Source organism: Ciona robusta, chromosome 10 (genome assembly GCF_009617815.1).
Source record: "Ciona robusta chromosome 10, ASM961781v2".
NCBI lineage: Eukaryota > Metazoa > Chordata > Ascidiacea > Phlebobranchia > Cionidae > Ciona > Ciona robusta.
Window position 1 is genome coordinate 7,450,468 of NC_143244.1, and position 11,945 is coordinate 7,462,412.

The window sequence follows — 11,945 nt, forward strand, 5'->3', positions numbered from 1 at the left end:
TCTTAAAAATATCTTAAAAATATCTTAAAAATATCTTAAAAATATCTTTAAAATATCTTTAAAATATCTTAAGACTTAAAAATATCTTAAAAATATCTTAAAAATATCTTAAAAATATCTTAAAAATATCTTAAAAATATCTTAAAAATATCTTAAAAATATCTTAAAAATATCTTAAAAATATCTTAAAATTATCTTATAATTATCTTAAAAATATCTTAAAAATATCTTAAACATATCTTAAACATATCTTAAACATATCTTAAACATATCTTAAAAATATCTGAAATTATCCAAAAAATATATTAAAAATATCATAAAAATATTTGAAAAATATTTAAAAAATATTCAAAAATACTGAAAAATATCAAAAAAAAGTCCTAAAAATATCTAAAAAAATCTGAACAGTATGTTTTGTCTTAAATATCCTAAAAATACCTGAAAAATATTCTAAAAATATCAAAAAAATATTAAAAAAATATCAAAAAAATATCAAAAAAATATCAAAAAAATATCAAAAAAATAACAAAAAATTATCAAAAAAATATCAAAAAAATATCAAAAAAATGTCTTAAAAATATTCTAAAATGTCTGAAAAATATCTTATATCTAAAAAATATTTTAAGAATATTCGAAAAATATCAGAAAATATCCCCAAAATTTCTGAAAACATCTGAAAAATATCTGAAAAATATCTAAAAAATATTTGAAAAAATCACTTATTTAAAAGTATCAAAAAAATATCTGACAAATATTCAAAAATTATTAAAAAAATATTTAAAAAATATCTTAAAAATATCTTTAAAATATCTTTAAAATATCTTTAAAATATCTTTAAAATATCTTAAAAATATCTGAAAAATATCTGAAAATATCTGAAAAATATTCAAAAAACATCTTATATTTTAGCAAGATCTTCAAAATACCAAAAAAATATTTGAAAACTTTCCAAAAATATTTTAAAAAATATCTAAAAATAATTTTAAAAAGTCTAAAAAATATCATTTTTCTAAAAAATATCTTAAAAACATTCAAAAAAAGCTTATATCTTAACATTATCTTCAGAATACCAAAAAAATACTTGAAAACTTCCCAAAAATATTTAAAAAATATCTGAAAAAAAATTTTAAAAAATCTAAAAAGTATCATTTTTCCAAAAAATATTCTAAAAATATCTGAAGTTATTCCAAAAATATCTGAAAAATATTCAAAAAACAGCTTATATCTTAACAATATCTTCAAAAAAACAAAAAAAATATTTGAAAACTTCCCAAAAATATTTAAAATATATCTGAAAAAAATTTTTAAAAAATCTGAAAAGTATCTTTTATCTAAAAAATATTCTAAAAATATCTGAAAATATTCCAAAAATATCTGAAAAATATTCAAAAAACAGCTTATAATATCTTCAGAATACCAAAAAAATACTTGAAAACTTTCCAAAAATATTCTAAAAATATTTGAAAATATTCAAAAAATATCTGAAAAATATTCAAAAAACAGCTTATATCTTAACAATATCTTCAAAAAACCAAAAAAATATTTGAAAACTTCCCAAAAATATTTAAAATATATCTGAAAAAAATTTTTTAAAAATCTGAAAAGTATCTTTTTTCTAAAAAATATTCTAAAAATATTTGAAAATATTCCAAAAATATCTGAAAAATATTCAAAAAACAGCTTATATCTTAACAATATCTTCAGAATACCAAAAAAATACTTGAAAACTTTCCAAAAATATTCTAAAAATATTTGAAAATATTCCAAAAATATCTGAAAAATATTCAAAAAACAGCTTATATCTTAACAATATCTTCAGAATATCAAAAAAATATTTGAAAACTTCCCAAAAATTTTTAAAAAATATCTGAAAAAAATTTTTAAAAAATCTGAAAAGAATCATTTTTCCAAAAAATATTCTAAAAATATCTGAAGAATATTTGAAAACTATCTGAAAAGAATCATTTTTCAAAAAAATATTCTAAAAATATCTGAAAAATATTCTAATAATATCCGAAAAATATTCAAAAAACATCTTATATCTTAAAACAATCTTCAGAATATTTTTAAAAAAATATCCAAAAACTCCCCATAAATGTTTGAAAAACATCTAAAAAATATTTGAAAAAAATCTAAAAAGTATCATTTTTCTAAAAAATATGCTAAAACCATCTGAAAAATATTTGAAAAATATCTAAAAAGTATCATTTTTCTAAAAAATATCTGAAAAATATTCTTAAAATATCAGAAAATTGTTTCAAAAATTTCTTAAATACATCTAAAAATATTCTAAAAATACCACTAAAAAAAACAAAAATATATCTGAAAAGTACCAAAAAAATATCTGAAAAGTATTCTAAAATTATCTAAAAAATATTCTAAAAATATTTTAAAAATATTTTAAAAATATCTGAAAAAAAACAAAAAAGTATTTGATAAAATACTAAAAAGTATCATTTTTCTTAAAATTATACTAAAAATATCTTACAAATATCTGAAACATATCTAAAAAATTTCTGATAATATTACAAAATATCTGAAAAATATTCAAAAAACATCTTATATTTTAAAAATACCTTAAGAATATTTAAAAAAAATATTTAAAAACTTTCCAAAAAAAATTGAAAAATAACCGAAAAATATTTTCTTTAAATTGAGAAATATCCTAAAAATATCTAAAAATATCTTTAAAATATCCTAAAAATATCTGAAAATTTAATTATATCTTAAAAATATCTTAAGAATATCTAAAAAATATCGAAAAACATCTGAAAATATTCCAAAAAAAAACTGAAAAATGCTCCAAAAACATTTTATATTTAAAAAAATATCTCAAAAATATCTCAAAAATTTCTCAAAAATATCTCAAAAATATCTTAAAAATATCTTAAAAATATCTGAAAAATATCTGAAAACTATCTGAAAAATCACAAAGTATCTTATTTCTATTTCTAAAAAGTCTTAAAAAATCTTTAAAATTAAAAAGTCTAATGTTATCCTAAAAATAGCATAAAAATATCTAAAAAAATATTCTAAAAACATCTAAAAACAAATTCTAAAAACATCAAAAAATATTTTAAATCTTAAATATATCTGAAAATATCCAAAAAATATATTAAAAATATCCTAAAAATATTTGAAAAATATCTAAAAAATATCTACAAAATATCTACAAAATATCTAAAAAATATCATTTTTTAAAAAATATTCAAAAAATACTGAAAAATATCAAAAAAAAAACCTAAAAATATCTCAAAAAATCTGAACAGTATGTTTTTTCTTAAATATCCTAAAAATACCTGAAAAATATTCTAAAAATATCAAAAAAATATCAAAAAAATAGCAAAAAATTATCAAAAAATTATCAAAACAATATCAAAAAAATATCAAAAAAATATCTTAAAAATATCTTAAAAATATCTTAAAAATATCTTAAAAATATCTTAAAAATATCTTAAAAATATCTTAAAAATATCTTAAAAATATCTTAAAAATATCTTAAAAATATCTTAAAAATATCTTAAAAATATCTTAAAAATATCTTAAAAATATCTTTAAAATATCTTAAAAATATCTTAAAAATATCTAAAAAATATCATTTTTTAAAAAATATTCAAAAAATACTGAAAAATTTAAAAAAAAAACCTAAAAATATCTCAAAAAATCTGAACAGTATGTTTTTTCTTAAATATCCTAAAAATACCTGAAAAATATTCTAAAAATATCAAAAAAATATCAAAAAAATAGCAAAACATTATCAAAAAATTATCAAAACAATATCTATTTTTTAGAACATATGTTGAATATAAGTCATTTTTCGGATATTTTAAAAATATTTTTAAGAAATAAGATAATTTTTAGATTTTTTTAGATATATTTCAGATATTTTTTTGATATTTTTACGGTATTTTTAGATGTTTTTAAGATATTTTAAAAATATTTTTAAAATATTTTAGGGAATATTCTTCAGATATCTGAAAAATATCTTATATCTTAAAAATGTCTTAAGAATATCTGAAAAATATCTGAAATCATCCCAAAAAAATCTGAAAAAAAACAAAAAAATATTCGATAAAATACTAAAAAGTATCATTTTTCTTAAAATTATCCTAAAAATATCTTACAAATATCTGAAAAATATCTAAAAAATCTCTGAAAATATTACAAAATATCTGAAAAATATTCAAAAAACATCTTATATTTTTAAAATATCTTAAGAATATTTAAAAAAATATCTGAAAACATTACAAAAAAGTCTGAAAAATACCCGAAAAATTATTTGAAAAAAATTTGAAAAGTTTTAGTTTTTTCTTAAAAATATCTGAATAATATTTTTAAAAAATCTAAAAAGTAATATTTTTCTTAAACATATCCTAAAAAAATCTGAAAAATATTCTAAAAATATTTTTAGAATATTTATCTTAAAACTATCTTTAAAATGTCCTAAAATATCCAAATAATATCTTTAAAATATCTTAAGAATATTTGAAAAATATCTGAAAATAATCTTAAAATATCAAAAAATATTTTAAAAATTTTTTAAAAACATCCAAAAAATATCCTAAAAATGTACAAAAATATCTGAAAAATATCTAAAAAAATCTGAAAAGTATCTTAATTCTTAAAAATATCCTAAACATATTTGAAAAATATCCTAAAAATATTTTAAAAATATTCTAAAAATGTTTTTAAAATATTTTAAAAAGATCTGAAAAATATCTTTAAAATATCTTAAAATATCTAAAATATGTCTTAAAAATATCTTAAAAATATCTTAAGAATATCTGGAAAAATATCTGAAAAATATCTAAAAATATCCCAAAATTATCTGAAAAATATCTGGTAAAAAACTGAAAAAATCTGAAAAGTATTCTATTTTTTAAAAATATCTGAAAAATATCTGAAAAATATCTGAAAAATATCTGAAAAATATCTGAAAAATATCTGAAAAATATCTGAAAAATATCTGAAAAATATCTAAAAAATATCTAAAAAATATCTGAAAAATATTTTAAAAAATTTAAAAAGTATCTTAATTCTTAAAAATATCCTAAAAATATCTTATATCTACAAATATCTTTTAAAATATCCTAAAAAACAATATTTTTAAAATATCTTTAAAATATCGTAAAAATATCTTAAAAATATTTTCAAAATATCTTAAAAATATCTTTAAAAATATCCGAAAAATGTCCGAAAAGTTTTTATATTCTAAAAATATTCTAAAAATATTCTAAAAATATCATAAAAATATCTAAAAAAATATCATAAAAATATCTAAAAAAATATTTAAAAAATATCATAAAAATATCTGAAAAATATCTGAAAAATATCTGAAAAGTTTCTTATATCCTAAAAATAATCTAAAAATACCTTTAAAATATTCTAAAAATATCATAAAAATATCTAAAAAAATATATTAAAAATATCTTAAAAATAACTTAAATATTATATGAATATCTTAAAAATATCATAAAAATATCATAAAAATATCATAAAAATATCTTAAAAATATCTGAAAAAATATTTCAAAAATATCCTAAAAATATCCAAAAAATATTTAAAAAATACCTTAAAAATATCTATAAAAAATAAATTCAAAGAAAAATTAGGTAAAAATTGAATAAAACATGGACAAAACATGGGAATATTTTCGTCGAAAACTTGGAAAAAAACATGCAAAAAAATTGACAAGCATGCACAAAACTTGAACAAAACATGGACCTAATTGCGACACACACGAAAAAATGGGGCAAAACATGGAATTAAACTGAGACAAAGCACAATGCGTTAGGTTTCATTCGTCTGGTGCTCACTTGGCGGTCTCTGCCGATCTGGTGCTGGTATTTATTAATAGCCGGACTTTCCTTTAATAATTTTTATATACTTAATAAACGTCATAAAGGAATATTGTGACGTTATCCAAATACTTTATAAAAATTTAAAAAATATATTCTCATATGTTGTGTAATTTGTTAAATGTACCACCGTTTTTTGTAATGGATTCGTGGGTTCATTGGTATCAACGCAAGGTAAAATAAAATATTGAGATTGGAACATAGCTTCATTACCTGTATTTGCATTTTAGCTATATTACCTATATAATAAAAATACTATTTCTCCTAATTTTTACTGTAACCTTTGTCGGTTTGCATTTAATTTTTTTTTTTTGGCTTTATATAGTTGGATGTTTGGTATCGTACTCGACGAGATAAATATAAACTATTTATTATTTGTTAGATCGGCGGTTGCGATCTTCAAATTTGGGAAAAGGCTGTCGAAATAAGAGAGCAAAAGATTAAAGTAATAAACGGAGCACAAAAATATGAAAGCAGTCTCAAAACTGACTTGATTGATTTGGATTTAGTAAGAGGTAATTGTAATAAATGCGGTAATTAGGCCATTGTTCTATATCCGATTCTTGCAGGTTCTACATTCAGTAAGAACAAGCCTCAGCACGGCATGGTAACAGTTTTAAAACTAGCTCTCCTGCGAGTCTTTTTCCTCCCATTTTACATGCGCTGGTGGATCCAACAAACAAACAAAACAATATTCCTTGTATTTCTTTTGTTGTATGTTCTTCAGATACTTATCTTAACATGTTACACCACTGCTACTGACGATCAACCTTCGGTAAGATACTATAATTCATTAATGCCACATTTTTATAATGTCAGTGTTTTAATTATACGTTTCGCGTCGTATTCCTATATGAGGATATATATATCACTTGCTCCTTAATTAGAGGATACGACTAGTTCATTTTTTTAAGTAGTTACCACTTCGGGCGTGCATGGGGAGGAGACTTGGCGATAATTGATCTTGCATAGTAGTCACTATATATAGCTAGTTTTAAAAATTGTTAACTACACATAAAAAGTTACTCATAAACCACGCAACTATATTTTATTGCATTAGTTTCGTAAAAACTTTTACAACAATCAATTCTTTTGAGTTTTATGATAACTTTTATGATTAATGAATGATTGAATAAATGTAACTTATATATCCGTGCGTGGCCGGAAAACCACAGTTGTTATAACACAGTGTTCTGCTTAATTGATACACTTTGCGCCCGCTTACGATTTACCACGTATGTTACTTTGTGGTTGACAATTCCAAATAATATTCTCTTTCCAGTCAGTCTCCATAAGCGAGCTAGTGTTACCAGGAGTAATGTTGGTCTACCTTGGAATCATTCACTGTCAAGTCGTTTCGACAAACTTTGTCAACGGGAGCGACAACAAACGGTTGCCGAATTTTCCAAATTGTTTAAATTAAGTCAATTTTAAAACTATAGAAATTAAAACGATTTTATAAAAGTGAAAATTTAAAACAGTTTTTAACAGTTAAAATTAAAACAGTTATTTGACCAATTTTATTTCAGTTTAACACCCGATATAAACAAGTCAGTACGAAATATTTTGGCCTCGAAGGTTGCAACAAAGTTCAATGAAAGTTTCACAAAAGGTGGTTTGAAATAATAATAATAAGTTTTAATTAATAGGAGGCACTGTATTATAACTTTGATCGGGGTAGTTACCATCGTTCTAAAAAAATTGCCAAACAATTTTTGGGAAAAGTGGAAATTTCTTAAATTCGGCGTGAAGATTAATATATACGTGTCCAACCAAAAACTCCTCTTCGACAGATGATCGTTGGGATTGCATACGTTCTCAATATTTTTTCCTTTAAACCACACATTTTGAAAATTAATATTAAAAAATAGGTTTTAAACATTTGGTTTATTCGATTTTTTCTAAGAAACCCCAAATACTGAAGACGACTTATCCAGTGATACGGATCAATCTAAAGACGAAGTAAGAAGTTCGTCTTCAAGTCTTGGCAGCAGACACCATCTATCAAGTTACAAGGTTAGGTAAAAGGTTGTATAAATTGTCAACTACATACGAAAAAAATAGTCACCCGCAAAATTACAAACGTGGACGGACACAAGTCACCCGCAAAATTACAAACTCATAGAATAGTCACCCGCAAAATTACAAACTCATAGACGGACACAAGGTGTTTGAAACAGAACGCCGTGTCACAATGACTGTCATTGCCTCACCATGCGAGGATAAAAAAGTTACAAACGTGGTAACTCGTAAGCGGGCACCAGGTGTATGAAACAGAACAGCTGTGTTATAATGACTGTCATTGCCCCACCATGCGAGGACAAATAAGTTACATACATGGTAACTTGTAAGCAGGCACGAGGTGTATGAAACAGAACGCCCATGTTGTAAAAACTACCGTTGCCCCGACATGCTAAGACAAACACGTTACATTCATCATAGTTAAGTATTCTTATATTAAACCAATTGATGGAATATTCTAGAACATTTCAGCCACACGTCTGGTACCGGGGTCGAGCTCAACTTCAAATAAGATTAACGTTCGTTTGTGGGAGAATGGAAGATGGCAGAAGGTGTGCGCTTCTATCGTGGATATCGGGAGCATAATCATGAAAAAGGTGGTTTAACTTTTGCCTCGGTGAGCGTGTTTGTAATAAAAACGAGGAGAAGCGAAGTATGAGCGTGCATTAACCCTTGTGTTCTTATATGCTTGTATAATACTGTGGGGGAAGATGGGACACATTTAGCACACATTATTCGAATATCCTGATCGTGTTTTAAACAATTAACAACGGTCTGTGGAAGTCGTGAGGATACGGTTTAATAACTCTTTGAGTGTTTTTGTTTACGACTAAACGGGACAAAAAAATAGAGTGAAAATGTGTCCCATCTCCCCCCACCCTGCTATATAACATTATACTGAGATTAAATTGCTGCAACCAAGTGGTCACTAATGGGTTGTCTGAACTGTCAGCTATAAATAAAATATGCACCCACAAAGTAACATATCCGTGGTAACTCGTAAGCGTGCACGAAGTATATGAACACTCGTGTTATACGATTACCGTTGCCTTACCACAATAGAATAGATAGGCAAGTAACGATTACATTCTAAACAGTTTATTTAATCTCCAGGCACATGGTATCGCACCTGAGAGCTACGACATAGAAAGCCTAATGTTTATATTCGTGATCCCACTGATGCCGTTAACATATAGATGCATTCAATACCAGGTGAATGAAACATCAATTAATTAGGTCACATTTACGACTTCACTATTTTTGATACAGTTAATACATAATTACCCATATTTAAACAATTAACAGCGCTCCTTTGAGTCGTACGGATACAGTTATATGGTTGTCTAAATATTCTTCGTTTACCACCAAATGGGACGATAAAAGAAAAGAAACTGTCCCATCTTACCCCACCCTATCATATTCCCTCTTTCCTCAAACACACAGGATAAAATCGAAATCTGGTCAATATATGACGTAACAATCGAAAAAACAATTGAATTCATTGATGGTAATAGTGACGTAACAATGGTGATTGTGATGGCTGGAATAACCATTCAACGTATATTGTTGGGGACAATGTTCTTTGTCGTGTTATGCGCGGCACAGCGTACGTTTCAACGGGTAAGACACAATATGCACGAAGTCGTTCTACAGTATAGTTAACGGCCCACCTTGTATGCGTTATTGGGCAAGACACTTAAAAGTAATAGCTTCAACCCAGTGGTTACTAATTGGTTGTCTGAGTTGCCCCCATATATAAACTGGCCCACTCCCCAAAAACAAAATATTTTCCCTCAAGTCACATATACATGGTAACTCGTAAGCGAGTGTTGTCCCCCCGTGAAGATAAATAACATTTATTAATTTAATCTCATATTTAAATACAGAACTTTACGTATTTATTTATTCCAGCGATTCTTCTTCGCCAAGTATTTTACTCATGTTACTTCAAGCAGACGAGCCAAGAAATCGGAACTTCCCCATTTTCGCTTGAAAAAGGTGGCAATGTGCACGTAGTGCGTTTATGTAATAAAAATTGAACGTATTTAGTGTTAACAATCAAATAAACATTTACAAAAGAATGTTTTCAGTTTTAAAATTTGATTTTCGACAAAAAACAATTACCTACAAAATAACATACGTGGTAACTCGTAAGCGTGCACACGAGGTGCATGAGACAGAACACCCATGTTATAACCATATAACGACTATCATTGCCCACCACGCGATGATAAATAAATTACATTCATTCAATCAAATTTCCAGGTACAAAACATTATGCTTTGGCTTTCCCTCCGTTCATATCTACAACGTAGAGGTCCGCAACGTTCAATAGATGTCATCGTATCTTCAACCTTTTTATGCTCTATCGGTCTCCTATGTTTTATCACTGTACAGGTAAACCTACCGTTATACTAAATATGAATATCTATGTCAATTTATAACTTCTGTACAGCCATATGCTATAGGATATACCGTTTATAGAGTAAAAACAATTACCCATAAAGTTACATACGTGGTAACTTGTAAGCTGACACAAGGTGTATGAAACATAACACCCACGTTATAACGACTGTAATTACCCCGTCATGCGAGGATAAATAAGTTACATTCACTGATTTTTAACTGCTAACCGATGTAGTTACAATCTATGCCCATAAACTGCGTCATCTTGCCGATCTTGAATTGTCAGGACACTAGAAAACAGTACAGATGTCGGGAACAATTCCTCCCTAACTGTCATTAATGTTTTAGTTGATGCATTCATCTGAAACCTTTACGTCGTCACTGTTGTACTGGGAGTGTTTGGTTTGGCTGCTAGCTCTTGCTGTGTTTCTACTACGTTTCATAACAACTGGGGCAAAGATAAATAAGAAATACAGCAACACGTCTGTTCTTCTAACTGAACAAATTAACTTATACCTGCAGGTATGGGCTGAATCAATAGGTAAAGTCTGGTATATTTTTAAGTAATCTTGTGCAATAACCAATTCTCCTGATCGAGATATATAGCAGGGTGGAGTAAGATGGATACCGTTAGCACACAATATCCCACGATTTCACACAAATACACAAAAAGCACACAAAATATATCAATGGTAAAGTCTGGTATATTTTTAAGTAATCTTGTGCAAAAAAAACGAGTTCCTCTGACCAGTAAACATGTTAAGTAAGATCAATGCCGTTGGGACATAACATCCCACGATTTCTAATATTTTAGAGTCATGAGAATAAGGTTACACATTATCGTAAATATTTATTGTTTACAAAGTTAAAATTGGGCGATAAATGAGAATGAAAACTTGAACTTCGCAAGGCCGGAAAACGACAGTCGTTATCACACAGGTGTTCTGTTTCCTACACCTCGTGCCGCTTATGAGTTACCACGTATGGTTAAACTTACAACTTACAAAATATGAATGTAAATACAAACAGATGGAAAAGAAACCGCATAAAAAGGAATCTTTTCAAAGAGCCAACAATGTATTGACTCTTGCCGCAAAGTTAATCAAGGTAAACGTATGAACGAAAGAAAGTGAATACTAATAGTGCATATAGGTAATTTATAAAAGAGAGCAGGACGGTAATTAAAGGGCACGTTATTGACGAGTAAATTAGTCTTCAGCAATTTAACAAAAACTTCTAATTAGCAAATTGACATTTTTTCCTAAGGTAAAATTTCTAATAATTAGAACCCATATTAGGAGATTGAAACTCCGTTTAATATATACGGGTTATCAATGAATCCGATATTATACAACATCACACGGGTGGTCGTTCTATCAGCTTTCTCTGGTGTTATAAGTGAACTGCTAGGGTTTAAACTAAAGGTGAGTTGGTTTATCATACGTTACGTGTTTTACTATCAGAGCCAGGCTTCAAAATCTGGTGATGTCTATGTAGTAGCACCCAGGGTGTTGCAGTAGCATCACACATGGTTTAAGACAGTTAGGATTGGTGACATGGCACAGAGAAAATGGTTCCGACGCTGCTACCACTGTGGGGTATGTGTCCTTAGGCAAGACACTTAATGGCAATTCCTCCAACCCAGTGGTCACTAATGGC

The 11,945-nt window shown here is 26.0% G+C and overlaps 1 protein-coding gene across 1 annotated transcript; it reads left to right on the top strand.

Annotated features, from left to right (window-relative positions):
* Window positions 1–5,999: 5,999 nt before the first annotated feature.
* Window positions 6,000–11,875, top strand: LOC149730358 (protein PHTF2-like). The gene is made up of 13 exons (XM_089886927.1): window positions 6,000–6,032; window positions 6,241–6,373; window positions 6,428–6,732; window positions 7,123–7,270; window positions 7,783–7,874; window positions 8,342–8,476; window positions 8,952–9,092; window positions 9,324–9,500; window positions 9,792–9,878; window positions 10,146–10,277; window positions 10,635–10,808; window positions 11,316–11,393; window positions 11,585–11,875. Exons 1-13 carry the CDS (start codon window positions 6,000–6,002, stop codon window positions 11,804–11,806), a joined length of 1,857 nt encoding a protein of 618 aa, XP_089743053.1. The 3' UTR covers window positions 11,807–11,875.
* Window positions 11,876–11,945: the final 70 nt, after the last annotated feature.